The 26,414-nt window shown below is 36.3% G+C and overlaps 2 protein-coding genes across 2 annotated transcripts in view; one reads left to right on the top strand and one right to left on the bottom strand.

Annotated features, from left to right (window-relative positions):
- The window catches only part of LIPC (lipase C, hepatic type), a 16,699-nt gene extending 9,056 nt beyond the window's left edge, over nt 1-7,643 (top strand). The window contains exons 6-8 of the mRNA XM_009280446.1: nt 3,448-3,568; nt 4,296-4,514; nt 7,531-7,643. Coding sequence (XP_009278721.1) covers nt 3,448-3,568; nt 4,296-4,514; nt 7,531-7,636 — 446 coding nt within the window. The 3' untranslated portion in view covers nt 7,637-7,643. The remainder of the gene's footprint in view (nt 1-3,447; nt 3,569-4,295; nt 4,515-7,530) is intronic.
- Nucleotides 7,644-12,339: 4,696 nt separating this feature from the next.
- ADAM10 (ADAM metallopeptidase domain 10) overlaps nt 12,340-26,414 on the bottom strand; it is a 46,786-nt gene continuing 32,711 nt past the window's right edge. The window contains 9 exon segments of the mRNA XM_009280444.2: nt 12,340-14,522; nt 14,525-14,608; nt 15,088-15,214; nt 15,948-16,168; nt 16,467-16,575; nt 17,763-17,946; nt 21,576-21,726; nt 22,763-22,946; nt 24,605-24,768. Coding sequence (XP_009278719.2) covers nt 14,485-14,522; nt 14,525-14,608; nt 15,088-15,214; nt 15,948-16,168; nt 16,467-16,575; nt 17,763-17,946; nt 21,576-21,726; nt 22,763-22,946; nt 24,605-24,768 — 1,262 coding nt within the window. The 3' untranslated portion in view covers nt 12,340-14,484.

Here is a 26,414-nt window from a genome sequence, read left to right as displayed (position 1 = left end):
AAGGGGGCTTATAAAAAAGATGGCAGCAAACTTTTTAGCAGGGCCTGTTGCGACAGGACAAGGGGGAATGGCTTTAAACTAAAGGGGGGTAGATTTAAACTAGCTATAAGGAAGACATTTTTGACACTGAGGGTGGTGAAACACTGGCACAGGTTGCCCAGAGAGGTGGTGGATGCCCCATCCCTGGAGACATTCAAGGTCAGGTTGGACGGGGCTCTGAGCAACCTGATGTAGTTGAAGATGTCCCTGCCCACAGCAGGGGGGCTGGACTAGATGACCTTTAAAGGTCCCTTCCAACCCAAACTATTCTACGATTCTACTTTATCAAGAGCACAAAGTAACAACTTTCTAAGCTCAGAGAGACAATCAGTGTGGTTTCTTGCACGTATTACCAGAGGGGAAGCAGTCTGACAGGGAAACGGGGCCTATCTGCCAGTCTCCCTTGCAAAATGGCCTGGGCCTGGCTGTGGGCTGGTTACGACTCACCTGTCAAGAGAGCCCACGAGGCGACTGCTGCTGTTGAGCAGACATTCACGTGCCAGTGGGAAGGTTTACGTATGTTTTAAAGCAAGAACAAGCAGGACTGTGTGGGATGAATGGCAGGGACACGCTTCTTCCAAGGGACTTCCAGTGCAGGGACTTTTGGCAAACGGCATTCCTCCCCACTACCTCCTTCCCCAGCTATCAATGGGGCATGCGGTGAGCAACAGCATGGCACAGCCCAGGCAGGGCTCCTGCTCGGAGCCACAGGCCACCACGCATGGAGGAGACTCATAATGTGTGCCCACCTCCTCACCAAGCAGCCGGTGCCCTTCCCACAGCCCCCTCAGCACCTGGGCACCTGCTACACCGCAGCCCCGCCCCGCAGCTCTCCTCAGCACTGGGGCAGTGCAGGGCCCTGCCTGCCCCCAGGCTCCCCTAGAACAGCCCCCCAACCATGGGGGTCCCTCATCACCTCACCTGCTGCCAGGGCTGGCCCGTTCTGCCCAGCACAGCCAGGAAGGGGGTGCCTCCTTCCTGCTGGAGGGGGTCAGCCCGCTTGTCGCCCACCTAAGACATTGGGGTTGGGGAAGCACTTTGAATGTTGACAGTGCGCCCCTGGCATGGACACTCAAGGGCTTTCCAGTCCTGAGGAGAAATGCTTAAAAATGCTGCTTGCATTACACAGTGCCCAGTACTCAACTACAACATCACAGATTTAAAAAAATACAAAAATTCAGGTACTTTTTAAAAATAATTTTGGAAGTCTTCCACTAGCGCAGCTGTGAAGTACACGGTGATGACTCCAGAGGGGTCTGCTCAGCCCTGACTGATACTCAGAGCAGCTGAACCTGCTGGATCTCTTCTTACACTTTTTAAAATGCCTCAGGAAGCTACTTGAAGTAGATTTAAAAATCCTAGAGGCCGTGTCTAGTTCCCGATGTAATTTTGCTGCAGTACAGTCAGGTCACCATCAGAATCAGGAAAGCGAATTGCTCTGAGGATGCGGCGTCCGCTACCACCACACCTGGGCACAGAAACACGATCCCGGTGTTGCATTCTTCGCTGGACATGGAGATAGTTTCAGCTTGTGGTAAAATATCTGCGTCTTATTGGCTTTGATTTCCATTTGAAACATGTTGCATTTTTATGCTTGGAACTGGTTTTGCTTCAAAAAAATGTCCTTGACGCATATGCAGATATCAGTGCCCCAGACAATGGTTTCCTTTCACAGAAGTTCCCAAACAAGGCAGCAACTGTGGGAGGGTGCGTACAAAGTCATCTTTGTAACGCTCTTAAAAAAATGTTTGAAGATCATGTGAGAAGCCCAAACAGAAGAAATTTGAGAAACTCAGCATTACACTTCACAAACCTCTGTGCCTTCACAAAATCTGACGTTTCGTTTTTCAAGTTAATGGCATTATATTCTGGAGCCTACATTAATCCAGTTCAAACAAAAAATAGTTGTTACAAAGAAGTTAACATTTATAATAAAGCTGTGATGGGACCCTGAGTCCGAGTTTTCCTATGAATACGCTCACCTTTTTCCTTCAAGGTGAGCATCATAAGCACAGCAAAAGCCCAGGCTTTATCAGAACATACACTAGAACAATCAATTTTTATATGGAGAGAACACTCAGAGAAAGACAGAATAGTAATAAATGCGATCTGTAAACAAGCCTCTCTGCCTACTTTGTCCTCTTCAGGTTTGCAGCAAAGAATCAGCCATTTTGTTTTCTACTGAGTGACACCTTTTCAAAAGAAAACACATTGTCCACTAACATACAATAACTATGAAATAACAACAAAAAGATACAGTTTTTCTAGCAAAGACCTTCCCTTGTGAACACTCAGAACTGCACAAAAAAAAAAATCTGTGCATGTACATAAAAAGATGACTCCCTTAGCAGTATGGTAAAGCCATTCTCAGATGTAGTGAAGCCTGAAGTGGGTGAGAAGAAACGAGGAAAGAACATCTTTCTACTCAAAAACTAGTATGCAATAATGTTTACCATAACAGTTTCCCATGTGTAACTTGACCAGATTGCAAGGACAAATACAACACCCCTAATTCTTCCAAATACTCTGTGGTCTTTGTTAGTAGAAATTACTTAGGGTTTTCTTAATTAACACCTAAATCTATCAGTTTTGTCAAGAAGGTGGCTGCTAGAATCACCAGACAGAGGAGTTTTGGACATTCAAATCTAGCTGACAGTATCTGTGTGCACATGGCCTTTAACTGTATGTTGGGGTTGTTTTGGTTTTTTTTCATAACTTACTAAATGTCAAACTCCTTGTAATCAGTACACTGATGATTTCTTAGGCATTCTTCATTCTGACAATATTCAGTTCAAAGACTTTCCTAAACACTGTTCTTCTAGAAAGCCACCAAGTCTCGAAGTATTAATGACATCTTTCTTATAGTAATGTGCTTGAACAGAGTCATATTGTTAACGGATGCATGTCAAGCACAATGTATCATTATGCAGTCAAGGAAAGTTTGTGAGTCATCTGTTTTGCAGGACAATTTTCTAGCCGATCAGAGAAAAAGCCTGACTACATTGCATAAGGTCTTCAATCTTTATCATACATCTCTAGCCATGTCCAGTCATAAGGATTTGTCTGGTGATTTGAATTTCTGGCAAGCCCTCTATCTAACAATTAAACTTCAGAAAAGCTGAAATATTTTCCATGGAAGAATGTTTTATCCTACAAAGGGAACTCAGCCCAGGTTACCTTTTTTCTCCATCCTTTTAAATAGAGTAACAGGGCCCAAAACCCTAAGGGATTACACAGAACAGCAATGATCAGAAAAAAGGATGTTTTAATTGCAACAAATTTGATCAAAAAATAAAATGGAATTATTAATCAAGTTTCTGCTCTGAAAGGCAAAATTCTTTTGCCTGAGAAATCTATTGCTTCTTTGACCATTAATTTTGTCACTTTACAAATTCTTCCTTTCTATAGTCTATCATTATCAGTTCAAGATCCACTTCATCAATGAAATCCAAGGCAAGCAGATAGACCCAACTTTTACCATTTCTCTGACAGGCACTAAGGAGGATGCTAAAAACCTGCCCATCACACTGTGAGTATTGATATTACATGTCATTGTACAAGTGAGAAACAAGGTGCTAATTTATAATACCACATCATGTACATAATCATCCTACGAGTGAAATGGTTTAGTACAGCTAAGTGAAGATGAACTGGAAATTGTTCTCTCTTCACCCATACTCCCTAAAAATCACAAACTTTTACAATGTTCATACAGTTTTTGCATGAAAAATCTCTATAAAACAAACTTAGTAATCTTGGAACTTTCCCTGAATATTAAGTATCCTGTCTACTTATGTTCAATCCATCCCATGGCTAACACAGGGAGGTCTAATCAATTAAAACACAAATAAATAAGCAGCTGTAATTAAGGTTAAGAATTTTGGATATTTCTCATGATGGACTCTATCTGTATTAACAAAAGCAAAGGCAACAGTGTGGGTCAGCATTTGCTCTAGCAGACAAAAGTCACAATGTAGATGCTATTATGGGACACCTTTTCTTTTGCTGTCAGAAACCACTACTGCTTCAGCCACTGTTCAAGCTTCTCCCACTTCTGCTTCTTTTCTAGCATGTTGTCGTATTTCACCACTTTATGCACCTGGAGGAAGAGTATGCTAGAGACAGTAATGTTCCCTCCTGGAGGAGAAGGAAGAAACATAGTTCTTTCTTTGGTTTTAAAGAGAAGATAAACTAATTTTTTTTCCCTTTAACCCATAATAATTAAGACAGCATTATTCTGGTTTTGTTTTCTGCAGAGTTGAAGGTATTAATGGGAATAAAACCTACTCTTTTCTCATCACCTTGGACACTGATATCGGTGAGCTAATAATGATCAAGTTCAAATGGGAAGGAACTGCAGTTTGGGAAAATATCTGGGACACAGTTCAAACCATAATACCATGGACAAAAGGCACCCGTCGACCAGGACTTATAGTGAAGACAATAAGAGTGAAAGCAGGGGAAACACAGCAAAAGTAAGTGTAATGAAAACACTATTTTTCTGTAATAACACCACAGATGCTTGGCACACAGGTTATCCTAGTTCAAATAAAAGCATCTGAGTCCCAGCACTCAGACCAATGGTGAATTTATCCATGTACAACTTCTGGCTTTCCCCCCTCCCCCTCAGATCGGACTGCATGATTTTTAAGTGACTTAAAGAATTTCTTTGTTCTCAGGTCAGAAATGAGTAGTGGGAAATGTTCTGGCTCACCACTACCACTAATCTGAGTTTAAGGCACAATAACCTTGGGTGATGATTTTGTTGATACTTGGGAATAGAGCATAGAGAAGGAGTTAGCACACAGATCCAAGGAAGAATTTTAGTAAGTTCTGCAATGCAATTTTTCTACACAATTAATGACAGTAACTGATGACAATTTCTGACTTATTTTTAGAATGTGATTATCTCACTCCAAAAGGACCATATGAAATTTCAAAGAAACAAGATACTATGTAGGATAAATATTGACTCCAACATTAAGGCCATGAAAAATTCAAATTCCTGCTTACAAAAGATATGCCAAATCTTAATTATTTGACTTTCAATACCTACTTCATAAACTCAGCATCACCATTCTTGAAAGTACTCATTGGAAGGATCACATGCAGAACTACAGTCATCTGATTATTCATTGAAGCTAAGGGTTTCATCATAAAATTCCCTTATTTTTGTCTCATTCATTTAAGAGCCAGTCCAGTGTTTGAGAGTCGATAATGAATTACTACACTGTGCAGGCTGTATAAGAAGTTCCTGGAGTGATAAACTGTAGAAGCAAAGATCAACTACAGACATTTTGAAATTTCTAGTGGGCAAACAGAATGTAAGCAGTCCTGGAAAACAAAAAGACTATCTATACTTCTACATACCACACTTTCACTGGTATTCGACAGCAATTTTTGCGCTCTGGTTGTGCTTTTTTCTATAGTATGAATTCAGTGATGTGAATTTTGTCAGCTGAACTCTGAAGTAGCATCAGAGAGCAGCTTTCTGGAGCAAAAAAAAATATGAATGCAAACTGAAGTCTGTGTTTTGGATTTTTTTGTTTGTTTGTTCATTTGTTTTGGATTTTTTTTTGGAGGATGGGTGTTCTTTTTTTTCTTCTTCCCTTGCCGATTGCTTTGAAACTGGATCACCAAGTCTGAGTAGCCTTGTTCTCTACATACAGCAATGCTAATAACACTTGAAACTGCTTATTCACACAGAGAAATTTCAGCCACAAGACAGAATAACAAAGCTTGTAATGATTCCCACTGGTTTAATCCTTTGAGAAATTTTAACTAAGCAGTTTAATTAACATTAATGAGAAAAGCATGTCTTACCTTGTAACTGTGGCTCAGTCTTAGAAGATGATTTTTCCATGCTACAGTCTCTTTCTTACTAGCACCACTTATAACTACTGCAGACTTTCTGTGGAACAATACTTATTGACAGAGCTGCATCTCCTTGATACTGACACAAAAGACAAATTACACAATTTAAAGAGACATTTTCACAAGACAATCTGTGTGTGCTGGGGGGCAGAGGAGGGATCATATTTTCTTGGGTTTTGTCCCCCTGAAAATGTATTTTGTAGGTATTTTCCTCTCCTAACCCAGGACTTGGCACATGCTCCTGCCATTAAAAAAAAAAAAAAAAATTTCTGTAACATCTCCTGCTGTTTTAAAAGAGATGATCCCAAATCAGTACTGACCTAGCTGCCAAAGCAAATTAAAGCAGAGAATACACTGCAAATTAGAGAGCTCTGTTTAAATACAGATTTTTGTACCTTGAGAAAAAAGTATGAAGACTGTGAAAGGATTATGTCAGGTATATGCATTTTTCTAACCAGAAAGCTCCTGTCCAATACAGCTGTGTCAATAACCTGGCACAAGCCAATTACTACTGATGTACTAAAGAAATCCTAGGAAATGGGTAACTGAGGTGGGTAGTTATTATACTAACAAAAAATGATGCTAGTATCTTCAGGCACCTGATGCTCCTTAGAAGTTTTTTTGCTGCAAGCAAAAATGTTTGTGTCAAGATTTTAATGGATACTGATTATGTGCTGGGTTTTGTTCTGCACAATCTGGGCTTGTCATGGGAATGGAAATGACATGTTACTGTTGAAATACTGGATTAATGCTTGAGGGGGGAATGAAAGATTATTAGGTGATTCTAAAAGGAGGAACAAAGGACACTCAAGGAAAAGTATTTTCTTCAAAGAGTGTGTAAATTTCGGTTTTCTTGGAAAGACCAAACATCATGGATAGAAGAATTAGCAATTTTGGAAATTCAGTATTAAAAAAGGTAGTAAACACAAGACGTGTTTTGAGTTGCCTTGTGCTTTCTCGAGCATTTGAACAAACTGTTGACAATATTTTATTTCCATGTACCTTTACCTCACAATGTTCATGATATTTATATACATGATAAATTTTCCTTTGTTAGATTATCTAATGACAAACGCACACAACATAACAGCATAAACTTAAGAAGTAGTTAATAAACAGACTATTATGAACAATAAAATACCAGATTCCAACATACTTGAGTTCCAAATATGGAAAACATTTCTGCAGCATATGTAGTTGCTGATGATGTTAGCATCCTACATAACTGATTTTTAGCAACCTCACAACTAAATACTAGTAGTCCAACTAAGTACTAGCAGGCCAAATAGTGCAATCCTGGTAGTAAGAATTGAAACTATGACAATGGCCACTGAGAATACAAAGACTAAATCACTGCATGTGATGTGTATGATACCAGAAAGAGATGGAGGCATAGTGTGCTCAGTACACAGGAGTTGCCTACTCCTTTTACTCTGTACCTACTATCTGGCAGCCAGATACATCTCTTTCCTCACAAGCCTATAAAAACAATCAGATACCTTCCTGTAAAAGACACGATAAAGAAAGTCAGGTTCAGTGTATCTAGAGAGCACACTTTTATACAGATGGTAGCCCTAAAAAGCAATGTTATGCTTACATGCTATGTTTTCTTTCTAGAATGACATTTTGTTCTCAAAGCATTGACAACGTTCACCTTCATCCAGCCCAAGAGAAAACATTTATGAGGTGTGAAGATCGCTTTCGGAGACAAAACAGAAAATGAGCAAGAACACAAAAGACAACGACTCACCAAAATATATTCAAAATACTATACATCTAGTAAAGTGTTTTAAAAATACACGGCTACATTAAATTTAAATATCGTGATAGTTTCAGAGGTGGTGAAGAAAATACATTTAAAAAATTTAGTTTTTGTGATGCAACGGTAAGCCAAAATATGTGCTTTGTTCATCAATGAGCCTACTCTCAAAGTGATCAATGAGCAATTTCATCAACAGCAATTGTCAATTTTAAATTGTTTAAAGTTTTAAAAAACACCTGCTCACTAGAAATAAAAAGATTACTATTTTAAAGAATTTGAAATATTTGAATTGCCATAAGCCTTTGAAAAATGTCATTTTGTTGGATTTAAGGGAAAAAAAGGAGCCTCATTTCCCATTATATACTTTGAAACATTAATAGTGTCTACTATCAGTTAAAACTTTCCGAAATTATTTCCTAATGAAGGGGGAGTTAAATAATTCATACAAGAAAATATTCCCAAATAGATAACATTGTTAACAGAGTTTGAACTTTACTTTGTAACATTCAAAAACTAAAACACATCTCAACATACAGAATGCTTGAGCTATCTGTCATAGCCATATGACAAGCCAAATAACTGTATCACCTAAAAATGATATACTAAACTTTGTCCTGTTGGAAAATGCTTTGATGTTTAATTATTTTAATTAAAGTACTGATTTAAATTACTAGTTTAACAGAGTTTGAACTTTACTTTGTAACATTCAAAAACTAAAACACATCTCAACATACAGAATGCTTGAGCTATCTGTCATAGCCATATGACAAGCCAAATAACTGTATCACCTAAAAATGATATACTAAACTTTGTCCTGTTGGAAAATGCTTTGATGTTTAATTATTTTAATTAAAGTACTGATTTAAATTACTAGTAATTTAATTATTTTAATGATGCTTAGTATACTACACGCAATTCTAGCACAACTAAGTTCAGCTAACTTTTGCATTAAAAATCATATTTACCTGTTCAGGTAAGGCATCTTCAGTTTATATAAACAAACTTTATAAATTCAAACATATACAATTCCCTTGTTTCCTATGTCAGAATATAAACTACATAATCTGAAACAATAATGTTTCTTTATATAAAGATTTTATTTTATGGTTAGTGCATATTGAAATAGAAATCAATACGTATGTCAGAGTATTTCGTTTGTCACTTTGTAATGCCAAACACAAGATTCATTAAAAATTATGTTTCTACAACTCCGTATTCTGAATGTAATGTTTTAAATGTTCTCTAAATGGTAAAAAATGTGAAACAGAGTCCTAAGACCTGCAGCAAAGCATATTTTCCATACCAAGATATTGCAGGGAATTTTGAATCAAAAATATACAGATGTTATCAGGATTAAAGTGAGATTTATTTTAAAAGCATGACAAATGAACAAGTTGAGCAGAGCTGGCAATCCTGCAAGCAATGAACAGTGATCAAATGTTGAATGCAGGCATCTTTGCCGACCATTCAGAATATTAACTTCTAACTTTTAAAAGATGTTTTCAGTAACTACCATTCCTTTCAACAAACAGGAGTATTCAATACAGAAACAGAAAGGCTGACTAAATATGATGGGAACTGAATAATACTTACTTTTGAAATGAGAATGGTTGTCATTCCTGAGATGTAAACTTCAGAAGCGGATCTGATATTTGAAATTGCCACTTGGAGTAGCATCTTGATTAGGAGAAATATTTCTAGATTTAGATACAAATTCCATGTAAAAGAATCTTTAGCTCTTCACTGTAAACAAAGGTTTGTGCTTTAAAAGATTTTGCCCAATGAAGCAAGTTGTTTTTTTAAACATGAAAAGTATTTCAACCTTCTATGTAAAAAATTACAATTTAAGTGATTAATTCCATGCTTCAGGATGCTATCCCCAATACTTAAATTTCCTAACATAATTATTTTATTAAAGCTCTGTAATATGTTCTGTGTTTATATAAAAATCGATCACTTAAATAACAGTAGCCAAAAGTCAAATCAGGAGCACACACAGAACAGGGAAGTTTCAGCAGTAAGTATCCCTGAAAGAGTTAGGTAAGCACCAGACCCTTTGATAGATGATGGCTGAGTTGTTTGGGTTTTTTTGTTTGTTTGTTTTTTACATTTGTAGTAGCTAACTGGAGAGACTCAATTGCTAGACCCAGTGACAGCATTTTTAGGGGCATGAAGTTAAAATGGACTGTATCCTGAAGAATGACAGACAAGGAACAAATGACAATGTGGCCATTTTAGTTTTCCAAAGCACAATGAAAAATGAGACAGAGAGAGAGAAGTATGTGTGTGTGGCTAACTCAAATTATATATCTCCCTAGACTGTTTCTAGAATTCAATTTTTGCTTTTGGAAAAAGCTAAAGATCTGCCACTTTTACTTCTTATATTTAGGGTTGTTTTGTTTATAAAATACTTGTCTATTTATAGAAGAACTGAAATACTGTTGTTGGAATTGCATCTACAACACTGGTTATCACCAACTTTCTAAGCTATGAACTTTGTAAGCTTCTTGAACCAAATCCTACCCCCAGTCCTCAAAAAAGGCTTTGTTCAGAAGATATCAAAGGATGACGGAGCGAGAGACAAAGGCTAGAAAGAACTGGACTGTGCTGCTTCTCCAGTGTGCAAACTACGATGTTAGTGTTTCGCTATACCTGCGGAAAAAAGCACTAGAAAGTTGGCAAGACAGCTTTTAATGAGATTTGTATAATGTAAAACATACATATTAACAGAGCCTTTCAAGTCATGATTTTTCTGTAGTTACACATTCTAACACACTTAGAAACATTTTAGACATTAAAATTGGCATTTCTTTCACATTACTATCACTTTACTTGGTAAGAAGGCCAATAAAGGGATCTAAACTTCAAGAGAAACAGTTCAGGAAAAACAGGTAGAAAAAAGGTCAGAGTGCTGAAACTCAAGTAACAGGGATATTGCAGTTTGAGGACTTCTAAAGTTTCTGGGGGAAAAACATTCTCCAGTTCAACTGAAACAAACTAGTATATCCTCAGATAAGATAATCTGAAAAGTTTCAAAAAGTCAAGTAGGAAAATTAAAAGAACATTCAGTATTTGAACTCCTGCAGATATGAAGATACTTATTCTGATGTCATTTTTCACAAATCATGTCTAAATAAAACCTGTCCCTGTGTTTTGATAGCCATTACACTAATTTCTGATATAAAAATGAAATAAAGCCCAAGTTGCAGCATACTTAAAGTCTTAACAATGCCTGAATATAATACTGAAGTCAAAGCCACAATTGCAAGTGCCTATAGTGGTACCTTTGTGCTCACTCGAATTATTGTGTCTCACTCCAAACAACTGAATCAAGACCCTGAAAGCCATCAGGAGCCTACTGTCAGAGCAAGCACAGCTTAGAACGATGTAATGACTGCTGTCCTTTTAATCACCTCTCTGTAATAATGAACCTCCAATATTCAGAAGTAAAAATCTCGTCCTTCCTTTTTGTGTGTTTTTCCTGAAAGAAATATTGGAACATTAATTAAAAGGCAAACTATATCAATGACTGCTAGTCTGTATGGTATAAACAAGAGGAGTTTGATGCCCTTCTCACATTCACACCATTCTGACTATGCATGCTCCTACACCAGAGGTGAACGTATACATTCAATGGCTTAAACATTAAGAAATACAAGATGAATAAATGAATAGCTACAACTAGGGATTATTAGGTCAAATATTAGTTAGAAAAATTACAGCTATTTATGTACTCATTTGTTTCCCCCAAACACATCTTAAAATACACACAAAATTTGTATTTTAGATGCTTAGGCATTATTTCTACTCCTCTGGTTTGCGTTCCTAGGCAGAAATTTAAATGCAACCACCACCAAATCTATTAGGCACCTATGATGCTGATTTCCAGAAGGGCTCTGCTCCAACTGATTTTCCTTTAATACCTTTTGCCCTGACAGTGCTATTTAGCTACAAGGGGAAGCACTTCGATTAAAAAAAAAGGCGGGGGGGGGGGAAGTACTGCGAGGAAGGAACTCTGAATGTGCTTTGATTACATCAAAGCGTATGCTGCTTAGTTAGGGAAACAGATGTCTAAGCAGGCCATTCTCAAACAGCCCTAAGAATGAAAGACTAGCTGGCAGGACTTGGCTTTTAAAAGCAGCCTTATCACTTAAATCAACTATACAACACACACAAAGACACAGAGACCCAGCTTAGCAGTTTTAAAACACGTTGCAAAAAGCAAATTTGCTCCTTCTAAAAGTCTTATCCATCAGTTGTGTGTTCAGAGTATTGCATGTTAATTCCAGTATTCCTCTTCAAAAATATATTTATTTCAGAAGGTATCATTCACTTGCTATGGTGCCAGGCTTGAATACCCCACCAGTAACTAGTTTCTATTTTGAAGACGCGAACAGAGAAAGCTTTATTCCTGTGATCACAGAAGTAATTTAAAGGTAATTTTAGGGCTTTTCCTTAAAAAGGTTACACAAAAACATTTACTCTTACATCTAACTGTATGATGCTAAAATTGGGAGGCGTACTTTGACAGCGTAAAGATAGTACAATTACTTTTTGGCATGACAGCCCCTTTCCAGCAAAAGCCAAAAATTAAGTAGAAGTAGAATCTGTGTATTCCTTTTTGCTTTCAGGGTTCAAAAAGTAAATGGATCTTCAGAAGACTATTTCATCAAGTCTATTTATTAATGCATTTCAAGTTTCAAAAAACCTTACATATCTTTGCACAATACTTTATTTTTTGCATTTTTAGTAAAAATTTCCAAAGTGAACAAAAAAGATACTGTATAAAACACAGTGGACATGAAATCGACAGTAGTATTCCATTTCATTGTCTTGAACTTTCGGTTTTACCACATCTTGACTTGCAGTGGAGAGTTCAGTGCACATGTCTGTTTTCAGAAAACATTTAACTTAGACTCAAAATAAAATAGGGCAGCATTTGTCTGCCAAAATCCTACCACAGGATAACATTACAGGCAAAAAATTTACATGTTCCAAAGTCTACCACACTCAAGAAGTTACTAAGAACTCTTGCTGAATAAAAGTCACCATTTTAGAAATGCAAACCCACTTCCAATCTTTGCACAGTCTTAAAACAAATGTATTTAAAATGACTTAAAAGCAACTACGTACACTTCTAACAAGTTAAGATCATTTAGAATTATTTATATAGTCTATTGGACTTGGGGTTTCATGTATAAAATTTGTCTCTAAACCATGTACAAAAAGCTGTATTTTGAAAAAGTTACCACATACTGTACAAGTTTACAAGGAAGAGATCCCATTATATTCTGTAACATTTTTGGCCTTGCTGGCTTGCGTCACATTATGAGAATGATTGTGTAAACCTTATACTCTTAAAAAACAAAACAAAAACAAAAGACAAACAAAGGAAGCCTGTCCAACCCTTAGTAAATTTTCTCCTAAGCAAAGCCAGGAAAATTATAGCCTTTTGCTTCTCTAATTAGCTCGGTGCTTTTGGAAAACAAGCAATAAATATCTCACAAGCTTAAACATTTTGTAATGCCCCCTTTCATCTCCTGCATAGCAGTAAGCACCTTAAGACATCTTCTGTTTCCTCTTTCAAAAAAGCCAATTATTTACATTCATAATAAAAACTTTGGAATGGGACATTGTGCTGTTGAACTTTACTACTGGTATAAAGTACGGGAAAACTAGTAGTCCTAACTACAATTTTAACTCTGCCACAGTAGCTGGGCAAATCGCTCTACTTTAGTGGTTATCAATCAACAGTATCATGCTGAAAAGTTATCCAAATATCTGATAAATTAAAAAAGACAATAAAAAGTGCTACACCTTTTCTTTCTTTCCACGTCCCTCAGAACACGAACTTCATTATCATACTGTAATAATATCTGAACAGCCCAAATAAACTGGTTGCAATTTTTAAACCAAGTTGATTAACAGGCAGAATTTTCTAATAAAGCATGGAAATATTTCATCTAACTATTCATTATTTAACTGAATAATCAGACAAATTAAAAATATTTATGCTGAGCTACAAGAAATTAGACACTTATAGAAAACATTTTTGAAACATTCTGGCATTTGCAAAGTTTGCAGAACACCTGTTATATCTCAAAGACCATTCAATCTTGTATGCTATGTCTTAGCAGCTGTTTGATAAAGATGAAATGAGTGCTTGAAACAACTTCGATCATGGTAAAAAAGTTTGATTTGATTCAAAATTGCTGTGTAAAGCATGACAGGATCCTTGACCATTACACACCATCATCCTCTGTTATCCTGAGTATGTCAATTAAACAGTAATTTCTTCATTAATAGCGGAAAAGTTTTATAATACAAAGAAACATCCATATTGCAATTCTCTTGTTTACAATTGCACACAAGTACGGGTGTACGTTAGAAATACATGTCTGCATATAACAATGTATATACACGGACAAGTAATGTCTCCAATGCTGAGGTGGTCTAGCTTCCTAGCCTTGTCTGGCAGTTGAAAAATATATATATATTTTTTTCAATTCTTGAGGAGAAGTTTTACTACAGCCATATTTGCCTGCAAGTGAAGAAAATGCAGCAATGAAGAGCACAGAAGGGGGAAAGAATCATGATACTCCAGGACTTTGTGCCACTAAATTAAAAATACGCAAGAAAAAACACTTTTCTTCTTTTTGAGCTGGAAGATTCGCTCATTAAAAATTAACCATTCCCACTTGTTTTGAGGGCATACCATGCTTTTTTTTTTTCTCTTCAATTTGTGAGAGTTAGACTGGGGACAATGACTTATTAGGTTTTCTTTGGAGTGAGTTTTCCCATTGTAGGCACTAGGAAGAACCAAGGCAAAAAGCTGCAGTCAACGTCTCATGTGTCCCATCTGATAACTCTCTCGGGGCCTTTGCCGCTGTGGTGGCTGAGTGGTTTGTGGTGGTCTCCTCCTTTTTAAAGTGCCTGTTTCAAAGAAAGGTACACATTATTAAAATGAATTTAAAAAAAGAAATTATTTCCAGAAAAGTTGCCCTGGCCATGCAAATTAAATATAACTATTCTTCTGAAAGGCTTCAGATTTAGACCTGCAAGGTTTTAAGTAGATGATTAACTGCATGGAGTATTTGCAGAATACATTTTATTATCTCAACAGTAGTTCCTTAAACAGGCTGATTCTTAAAAAATGTAGCATGGAATAGGAAATAAAAGGAACTCTGACTTAGAAAAAGTCTTCAAAGCTTTCTTTTGATATGCATATTATGTTATAGGAAAATAAGGCAAGAGTTACATTTTTATGAATTATTTCACTGGCATGAATTCCATTTGTAGTATCACAGTGCCAGACTAAGAACTGAAGGTTGTGACACCTGAAATTTCCCTTTAGAACAAAATAGTTGAGGATAAAACATTTCTCTATGAAATTAATTACCTGGTGTACTCACCTGGAAGTGGTTTATGAGGAGGCAACTTTGGATTACTGCTTGGAGTATGAACACTGCATATCTTAATGAAACCAGCCATTAACATGATCAAGGCAATTCCCATAAGCAACACTGCCCACCAATAAGCCTAAAAACATAGAAAGAATTATTTTTGGGGGGCTGGCACACATGCACAAGAGACGGGTCATTTAAAAGGCAAAGGAAAGCCATATTCAAAGTCATCAAACAGCTGTTCTGAAACACCACTTAAAAGACCATAACATTTTAAAGAACAGTGTCCCCAAAGTTCGTACACAAAAACCCCCAAATACTCCAGATTCATTCTATTATCAGAAGAGTATTTCACAGAAGATATAGCTCTGTTGTAGTGTATAAGCCTGAAACAATCAACAGCTTACACAAAATTGACTATGCAGCTCTATAATTGTGTTTAATTGTAACTCTCCTCCCAGTCTATTATTAGGAAAGCGTCATCTAGTGCAATAAAAATAAGAAATGCTAGAGATCAATATATTTAGTTCCTTAAAAGAAATCAGAGCATTCAAATACGAAGAGTTAAAACGGGAAAACCCAGCAAATTAAAAACGTGAACATTAACACCAAAACAGACAGTGGAGTGAACAGAGGTATTAACACAAAATATTTACTCGTTTATTTGTTATTTATTTGTTTCCATTCCCTTCAATCTGTCAAACTTATTTGCTGCACTCAAGGTGCTTATAGAAAAACTAGTAAAACAAGGACTGATTATACTTTGAAGAATGCTGAAGTACTGTATATATACAGCAACACCTACCAACTGTGAATATTGATTAACAAGAAAATTTTCTATTAGACTGGTAAGATAAAAAAATACTTACCACAATCCATTCTGCAATATTTTCATACAGCTCTGGATTAAAAATTGCTTTCTTTAATCTAGCTAGAGGGCCATCAGCATCTGCTAGCCGACACCTCATAAACACATCACAGTAGCCTCTGAAATCATTACAAGGAGATCCAGGTTGCAAAGTAATAGTTTTACGACCAAAGTGTTTCTCCCACTGGTTAGAGCCTGTACTTGCACAAGTAGCTGGGTCCACTGAAAAGTGAATACGAATTAGATTAATCAAACCGTTATTGTATTAAAACATATGTGCATGAATACCTTGGTGTTCAATTGTTCAAAACGCTTTTGAAAAATTTCAAGTTTCTATTAATCTGTAAAAAACCAAAATATATTATTTCCTACAAAATACAGTGCAATGTCTATCTGAAACTAAGTATGAACAAAATCGCGGTACGCTCTCAGGTTAACAAAAACTAAAATATAAACACCGTGAGAAGATTCCTGAGATACCTACTGCTGTATTTATGCTTACAATTCAGACAAATCTTACTTTTTCTCATGCAGCAGACATGACACAATTCTCTATCGTCCTTGCCATCTGAACTAGCACACGTACATTCCTCCAAGCCATACTTCTCACAGATAGAGCCAGCACATTGCTGTTTGAGACAAAAGCATGAGAACACAAAAATCAATTTCACTTTTAAGCACACTGACATTAGGAAAGATATTAATTTTTAATAGCTGAAAGCATAATCGTAGGTCTAAATATGCTTATCAATAAAAAAAACAGCTTGCATTTCTTCTAAATTTTATAGAACAACAAATTTATTACAGTTATTCAATTGCAGTGTTTAGGCTTATTTGATAATTTTTTTAAAGGTGATTTACCCCTGCTTTTTTTTTTTAAACACTGTATCTTCTTTTAGGGCCTCAGAGTACCCTGCAAAACACTCACAGCACTGCAATTCACACTGAAACATGATTACTCAAAACCATGGTTAGGAAAATAAATCAAAAGCATGTCTTCATATTTTCTCTCAGAAAATAATAATAAAAATTAATGGTAGGAAAGATTCTGTATTTAATTCTACTGTGGGAGGACCCTTCAAATTAAAATAAAAAAACCTCAGTGTATTTATAATCTTGTTTCAAAATCAAGTAACTGTATAAAGACAATTCCTCTATCTTTAATATGATTCTTAAATTAGCTGAAAAATTATTACAAGCAGTATCATTTGATTAAAAACCTGGACTGCGGAAAACAGACTTATAGCAACACAAGTTACAGCTCTTTAAGAGGGTTAGTTTTGCTTGTTTCTGCTTCCAAGTAAACATAGATCAATTTATAAGAGAGTTCCCATCAATATTTCATAGCAACTGCCATGGACTCTTTAACCCAGGAAACTAATGGCAGTTCAGCGTAATTCTATATGCTTGCCCATCTGTGTTACGTGCACATGGGTGGAGGAACTGTTGAATTTGGTTTAATGAAAATACACATGTATTGATAGCATATCTAATTTTCTAAGGCAACAAAATTACTTGATCAAGACTGAAGAAAAATGAAGAGATGGAACTAGGAAATAAAACACTTTCATATTCCTGATTTTTACAAACAACTTCAAATGGAGCTTTCTCAAGTAGTAAAGCTAGCTTGGTATATGTTACCTGCTTCTTAGTATTTGGTGTACCTTCACAGTTATTTTGACTGAAACAAAAACATTTTTCTTGAAAAAGAGATTAATCTTACACTCTTCTCCTAAGTTTTGAAACCATATCACTTCGTAATACAGTGCCTTGCAATAAAAAACTGCAGCTGCATATGACTGTAAAAAAACCATACCCCATTTATGCAAACTTGTGTGTGCCTATTGCAATCTGTGAAGTTTGGTTTAGGTTCAGATGCTGGACAGAGAGCACTGACACCATTACACATTCCTTCTCTTGCACAGTCAGAATCATTTCGACACTTATCAGTCTTCAGCTTGAAATTACACTGTGCAGTACAGCAGGGACCTTGACTAGGGCTAGAAATAAACAGAAAACATGGATATAAAGAAAAATCATGAATAATTCCAGAAAAACTATTCATCTTGAAACCTACTCAAACACTCAATATATTTTTGATTTGTACTAAGATGTGAATTGAAAATAATTTTTTCTGTCCATTAAGGTAACAAAAGGTTACTGCAATGAGTACAGATTTCTTAGTCATTGTAGTAACCAATTAACTATTTGTGTTATAATAGAAAAATAGTACAAGCACATTTTAAATTAAAATATATAGAAAATAACAGCATTTCAAAGTTTGTATACATAAAACATTCAATTAGCAAGTTGGCAAAATTAATTCAGGAACAACTGATTAGTTTGATAGTTTCGACGTAATAAATAAGTCAAGTTCATCTGTCACCAATTAATATCTGTAAAAAATTTTTCTTTCTACTTTCTGCAGCCATACCACTTATGTTGTTTAAATAAACAAGAAAAGGGAAGGAGATAGGTCAGATCTTACATCAGAAATCACAGCCAGCATACAAACAAATTTTGGGGGAAGGAAAGATTTGTCAAAGAAGCCATATAGCTTCACTGGTTCCACCAAAACACTTGGGCTCCTTTCTGTCACAGACATCAAAGCATCTGAGCCCCTTATAGCACACCAGTATATCTGGTGAAACAGCAGGAAACAATCATTTCTCTCTGAAGCTGTCTTTGAGTACATATGCCATTACAAGCAGCAGAAGAGTGAAGGTTATAAAACATACGTAACTACTTGATTAAAGCTAAGCCTCCTGAGTTCTCATCTCAAATTATTCTGTATCTCAACACTATTCACAGTGTGCTTGCTGGCATTCAGTGGACATCAGAAGATAGCATAGACCTAATGCAGGTCAGGATCTCTCTATTTTAAAACTACTGCATGCTAAGAAAAAAATCACTCTTGAATCACACATGAAAACAACTAAGAGACATGTAAAGCAGCTGGATAGATACCATAGTTTTCCTAAAATGTATTTTAACATGTTATTTATGTGATTCATTCTTACACTTGGATTTGCTTTACATGTCTTTGGAAACCTCTTTGTACAGCAAAATTTTCAACCTTAATAGAACTGGAAAAAAGGGAATCCTAAAACAAAAATGATGCAGCAATTCATATTTAAGACTGTTCCAGAAAGGCATAAAGCTCGTCTACAGTCAGCTGAACACAAGAGAGCAAAGAAAGGAGGTGGCGGTGGCACCTGGTGTACTCAGAAGGAAACAGCTCCTCACCATAGGTGCAACATAAAATCTCAGAAACCAGTTATAAAACAAGACAATGTAAGGCCTTTATTTTGGCAGTAATAATAATTTGCAAGGGGGTGGGGGCGGGGCAGCACAGGGACACGTGCAAAATCATTGCAACTACAAATTCACAGGAGGTGGTCCTTCTACCATGTCTACACTGTCAAATACATTTTAACAGTAGATGCTACTTTTACTTCCACTCCCAGGATGACAAAGATCATTTTTAGGGCAGGAAAGTTTAATTAGAATAAAATTGTGTATGTTGTATTAAAAGTTGAGCACATAAAACATTCAATTAGCAAGTTGGCAAAATTAATTCAGGAACAACTGATTAGTTTGATAGTTTCGACGTAATAAATAAGTCAAGTTCATCTGTCACCAATTAATATCTGTAAAAAATTTTTCTTTCTACTTTCTGCAGCCATACCACTTATGTTGTTTAAATAAACAAGAAAAGGGAAGGAGATAGGTCAGATCTTACATCAGAAATCACAGTCAGCATACAAACAAATTTTGGGGGAAGGAAAGATTTGTCAAAGAAGCCATATAGCTTCACTGGTTCCACCAAAACACTTGGGCTCCTTTCTGTCACAGACATCAAAGCATCTGAGCCCCTTATAGCACACCAGTATATCTGGTGAAACAGCAGGAAACAATCATTTCTCTCTGAAGCTGTCTTTGAGTACATACGCCATTACAAGCAGCAGAAGAGTGAAGGTTATAAAACATACGTAACTACTTGATTAAAGCTAAGCCTCCTGAGTTCTCATCTCAAATTATTCTGTATCTCAACACTATTCACAGTGTGCTTGCTGGCATTCAGTGGACATCAGAAGATAGCATAGACCTAATGCAGGTCAGGATCTCTCTATTTTAAAACTACTGCATGCTAAGAAAAAAATCACTCTTGAATCACACATGAAAACAACTAAGAGACATGTAAAGCAGCTGGATAGATACCATAGTTTTCCTAAAATGTATTTTAACATGTTATTTATGTGATTCATTCTTACACTTGGATTTGCTTTACATGTCTTTGGAAACCTCTTTGTACAGCAAAATTTTCAACCTTAATAGAACTGGAAAAAAGGGAATCCTAAAACAAAAATGATGCAGCAATTCATATTTAAGACTGTTCCAGAAAGGCATAAAGCTCGTCTACAGTCAGCTGAACACAAGAGAGCAAAGAAAGGAGGTGGCGGTGGCACCTGGTGTACTCAGAAGGAAACAGCTCCTCACCATAGGTGCAACATAAAATCTCAGAAACCAGGTATAAAACAAGACAATGTAAGGCCTTTATTTTGGCAGTAATAATAATTTGCAAGGGGGTGGGGGCGGGGCAGCACAGGGACACGTGCAAAATCATTGCAACTACGAATTCACAGAAGGTGGTCCTTCTACCATGTCTACACTGTCAAATACATTTTAACAGTAGATGCTACTTTTACTTCCACTCCCAGGATGACAAAGATCATTTTTAGGGCAGGAAAGTTTAATTAGAATAAAATTGTGTATGTTGTATTAAAAAGTTGAGCTAGTTTAGACTTAAAAACAATAGTAATTTTCTCTTCATCTTTGGCTTAGAGTCTAACCAGACATTAGATTTATGTCTGTCTCGAGAGAGGAACAAAAGCTCACACCTTTTATGTGAAAAAAATCCACTTACATTTTCAGATGAGGTAAAAATTTAACACGTATCTTAAGTCACAGAACTACAAGATAGAAGCTTCACCGTAAGTCTTATGATCTTTAAAAGTTCCTCTTATAAATCACTGTGTACACAACACTGCTAAGATACAAGGTGCCTTAAAAACAGTTTATTTTAATTTATAAAACAAGCATAAAAAAAAATCAGTCAACTATATCCTTCAGTCATCTTCCAGTTAGGCAATGCTGTAGAAATGGCACTAGGATAGGATCCAATTTCATAATATCCTCCAATATCCTTTGGGCAATTAATACTTTCCTGTACCTATTGTAAAAACAGCATCCTGGTCATGCTTTTCTGAATCAAACAGTTTTTGCAAGACTTCTGCACAACACATTTCCAATAAAGTTAACAGAATTTCAACACGTATTTGTCTGCACTGAGTATTATGACATGCTAGCATTGATATAATCCAGTGCCGTATTATGTTTTTTCAAAAGCTAGAGAACAGTCATCTAAGGGAAAGCAAGCTACAATTAGCACCAAGAATTGCATCGCATAATTGTGCTTATGAACTTCTCACTCACTGTATAAGGCATTTTAAACAAAATAAATACTTTAAAAATAATGCAGGTAAACAGATTCAGATTCTAAAATACCAATTATAGCTACCAATAAATCCCCAAAATTAAAGTGTACTGTAACAGACATGCATAATACCTGCAGTATTTGCCTGGTTTTAACTTGCACTTTTTATCTTCTGATTGGTTTGCATCATAACAGCATTCATCTTTACACTGGTCACTGTATCCACAATCACACTGTTCTCCTTGTTCAACCAGTCCATTACCACAGATGGGTTGACCAGACTCTGAAAAATGCCAGTATATTTATGTACAAAGCAATACAAAGAATATGCAAATAGACTTATAAATGTTAACATTGACTTGCAACAGCATCCGGTTAACAGTGACTGCAAATGCCTGGTCAAGATGGACTTCAGACTAGGGCTCAAGTCAACTTGCATTATTTGCTTGCCACCCAGCTTAGTCATTCCTACAATTCATAGAATTTTAAGCCTCTGAGTAAAAGGTTTCTGCTGATAGCAGTGGGAGTTTCTTGTGTGGATAGGGAATCAACAGTGATAAAAGAAAAGTTTTCTACTAAGCCTCCAATGGAGCAGCATCCTTTCTTGCCCTCCTTCTCCTTTAACAGAGCGTGAGGACCTCAAGGCAAAAGCTGATGGTACTGGGGTGAACTACTACTACTTCAAAACCCAAACCTGCTCACTGCACAATCTCACAAAACTTGAGAGAGTCACATATCACAGACTCCAGAAGGAAAATTCATGCAAAATCCTTATTTTTTTTAAATGTTTAAATAGAATTTCCTGTATTTTAATTTGTGCTCCTTACCTCTTGTCCTTTCACTGGGCATGACTGAAACCAGTCTCACCCTGTTTTCTTTACTCCCTCCCACCAGACATCTATAAAGACAGAGAAGAGCCCCCCCTCCCCAGCCTTCTCTTCTCCAAACTAAACAGACTCGGCTCTTGCAGCCTCTCCTCATGTCAGATGCCCCCCCCCCCCAGCCTTCTCTTCTCCAAACTAAACGGAATCGGCTCTTGCAGCCTCTCCTCATGTCAGATGCTCTAATCCCTTAATTATCTTTGTGGCCCTTTACTGGACTCACTCCAGTACGTCCATTTCTTTCCTGTACCGGGGAGCCCAGAACTTGACACAGTACACCAGATCTCAAATTCAATTCTTTACTTACAGAATCTTTCAGTAAACTTAAAAAAAAGAGTAAGATAAATAAAAAAGTAAAATAAAAATTAATAAAATAAATTCCTAGTTAAGCATAGTAATAGCTTTAGTCATCCTGAAAGCAGAATGGCTAATACATACCAACAAAACAATTATTTCTCTTTTTCTCAAGAACTTGGCTGATATTTCGAATGCTACAGATAGAGAACTTGTTGTTGTTAAGTTTGTCCCCAGATGTAGCTCTTGCATACATGATATAATTGCCATTTTCTTTCTGTCCCAAGTTCTTGGACTCTCCTGGAGTGCACTCCATTCCAGAATCATGCTGCAAAACAAATATTTTAAAGCTATTAGAGAAGCTGTCGTGATAGAAATGTCTTGCTGTCTTTTTATACATGTGCCAAAGTAACCTGATTTGGAAACCTTAACACAGCGAGAATAAAAGGTTCATAAAAACAAAACACCATCTTATACTCTAAGGTTTCTTGGAATACAAAAGGTGTACAGAAAACAAAGGTTTGGTTTGGGTTTTCTATTTGTTTGGGTTTTTTTCCCCCAGACAACAGTAGCAAGTATTTAATTTCTTAAGTTTTAGCTTATTTGTATTTTTGGTAATGCATACCCCAAGTGCATGTCCTGGAACAAATACTAACTCGAAAAAGTTGCCATCTCCTAGGAAGAGTGGCTTTATGATCACAAAAGGGTAACAAGTATTCTGTGGAATAAAAGCAGGAGGAGTTAACTGAAACAGCAGTCCATTCTTTTTGCTTGTTTTGAGGGTGGTGCAAAGAGATCTTCAGAATAGAGCAGAAGTCTGTTTCTGTCAGCCATTGACTACATCTATACAATATCCAGCATGATGAGTGAAATGCATTACAGGTTGGCGTACTAGCAATTAGCAGACTGACAACATACCAAGCTGTTAAGCGTAAGAGGAACTCTAATGCTGTTCTGGTGCATCCAACTTTCCAGAAACACAATCTATGTCTCCAAAAGAATTAGATAAATCTTAAAGTTTTCAACATAGTTGTGAGAACTATATAATTTATTATAGTTTGGTAGAACCAAACACATAGTTTCACATATATCCCTGGATCAAAATGCAACTTAGACTACAATTAAAAGAACCATCTTCCAGGCTGATCCAAAAGATGTTTCAACTCAGTGGCACTGGTTTTTCAGTTTCATATGCTCGTATTTTAAGTTATCCTTGGAAGGCTTGTTCCCACTCAGAGACTCAGTGGTATTAGGGATTTTCTCAAGGCACATAAAGAAAGGATTCACATGTGAACATCTGTTTTCGAAGAACTTGTCATTCCTGTCATATCTTGAGTTCATTTTACTTCCAAGAGTAGAAAGCCTATATACTTGTTTAAAAATAAAAAACCCAAACCAGAAAACTTTGTTCTCATCTCCAGCAAAACCAAAAGCCTCATGCTTTCCGCTTGCCACAAGCAAATCATGCCCCTAAACGACTGGGAGACAATTTTGGTCTAAAATATTGTCCTTGATATCTTAATCCTCTCCACAATTTTCTTAGGTAAACTTGTAAGTATAAATAATTGAACATAAAAAAGAGTCAGTTCTATCTTCACTTATTGAACAAAGTGTCATCTTAATCAATTTTGCATTGATTCTTCCTCCTCTCTACCATAAACTAAAATACATTTAAAAGATGTGCGTGACCCTAGTCTTCAATAAAAACCAGGAAAGTTTCAGGGAATAATAATATAGTCCCTTTATAAGAGATGGAACTAGTAGAAATAAACAATTCACAAAATCCACTGTTGCACCAGTGTTGTCAAGTACTCATAAAAGGGGCTTAGTTCTGCAATCTGTTTTTTGTTTGTATAAAATGTGCATGCACATATGCATATGCAGTCATGATAATTTTCCTTGTTTATAAGAAGTAAAAACTCCATTCGCAAATCATGCACTTCAAAATGGTTGAAAGTGAGTTAACAGATCAATAGTAATACTCACAGGTGAACCAAAGTTATGCCCAACCTCATGAGCAAAAGTAATGTGAGAAACCTTCGGAGGAACATGAGAGCCATAGTTCTGAACAGTGATGATTCCAGTGTTCAAAGACTTCTTCTTACCATCAGAATACAGTTTGCTCTTTTCACATATTCCACCAGAGCTCCCTGCATTTAGACAAAAATACAACAGTTAGTCATTTAAGAAAAGACTGTGTTACTTTTCTAGTGACATTTAGAACAAGAAACAGCTTGCCTCCTCAGTGGACGCTTATGGACTAAGAGTTCTTCTGTGCAATTAATATAAACCCAACTTTGAAAGTGGATTAGATTTATCCACACTAATGCTCTCAGCACTGGATGGATACATTCACACAAGAAGTTAGCTGTTTTAGAATAGCTATTAAGTAAGAGCTATTTTGGGCTTTCACTGCATGGACAAGCCCTGATTTCATCATACCTGTAGTACAAGACTAGCAGGGTGCAATGTCCAATACAGGTAGCCTCAACCTACGTCCCATTTGGATTTCACTACGTAAAAAAACACCACAGTAAAACCACAGGAGATCCTCTCTCATAGCAAGAGCATTTATATAAAATGCCTAAGATTAGCTATATATCCTTGTCAGCAAAAGGTGACTCATTTTTCCACTGTACAAACTAAAGCTGAAAAGCTTTTGATGTGGGGGTTAATCAGACCCATATTTAGAAGGTCAACAATCAAGTGCATCACACTTACTGTTTGGAAAAGTCTTGAAATTGTGACTTTAATTTCACCGAACTTTTCTGTAACTTGAGTTTGTACTGAGGCATTATCAATGTTCTAAAATTCAGCTATTCTATTGCTAACATAAATGGTGTCTCAAAAACACTCTAAAGACATTTCCTTGCTTTCTTTCACTAAAATTTCATTTTAGTGAAATATCCTATTTAACCTATGTCAGTATGTGTGTTAAGGATGAAAATCTCTCAAAGCAACTTAATTTTTCTCAATTAAATTTAGTTTTGGAAGCAGTGTTTACAGAATGCGTATTCCAATTCATCCTGTGCTTTCTCAGTCTATACACTAGACTAGTCACAGACCCAGTTTCTTATTTACATAGGCCACCTCTGTATTATTTTTCCTATGGTTCTTCCACAGTCACTAAGGTTAGCCCACACAGGTCCCTCTAACATACTTACTACACTCATGGGTCCACTGATCTGTTACCCCTCTGAATACTCTACTCATACTTACTTGAGCATTTTAATCTCCTAAAATCAAAGTATGACAGACTGTCATACCACAACAGTTTTCCACATAGCTCCAGTACTCTACAACCAACATGTGCTTTAGAGGAAAGTACAGCAGTAAACAAAGTGACATTATAATGTATAGCTACATCTCATGAACGGTTTAGTGTTTCTTCCACAATTACTCGAATTCTGTTAAAGCTCTTGATAATGTTCTCATAAAAGTATCCAGTCTCTTGCAAAGTCTCATGGAACCTGTTGTTCTTCAGCCTAATTCCTTATTATACAGAAATCACTCGAGGGAAGAAACAAGGGAAGACTGTTCCTTCTGAATTTCTGATTTTGATTTCTGTGAAAGTTTCCACAATTTGGAATTTGTGCTGAGCTATAATTAAAGAATTTGTGTTTACTCAGATTTAAAGACTAACAACTTCCAATTATATCATTGTATAAAACTAATACATCCTATAAAATGAATACATCCAGGACAAACATCTCGAGATGCTGCACACATGAAGACCATTGTTTGATTTTTTTTTTTTTTTTTTTAAACTTAAAAAGACATACTTCAGACCCAAAAT

This window comes from Aptenodytes forsteri, unplaced genomic scaffold, assembly GCF_000699145.1.
Source record: "Aptenodytes forsteri isolate BGI_AS27 unplaced genomic scaffold, ASM69914v1 Scaffold83, whole genome shotgun sequence".
In the NCBI taxonomy this organism is placed as follows: Eukaryota; Metazoa; Chordata; class Aves; order Sphenisciformes; family Spheniscidae; genus Aptenodytes; species Aptenodytes forsteri.
Note: the sequence above shows the minus strand (reverse complement) of the source record. Positions and strands in the feature narration are given on the sequence as shown.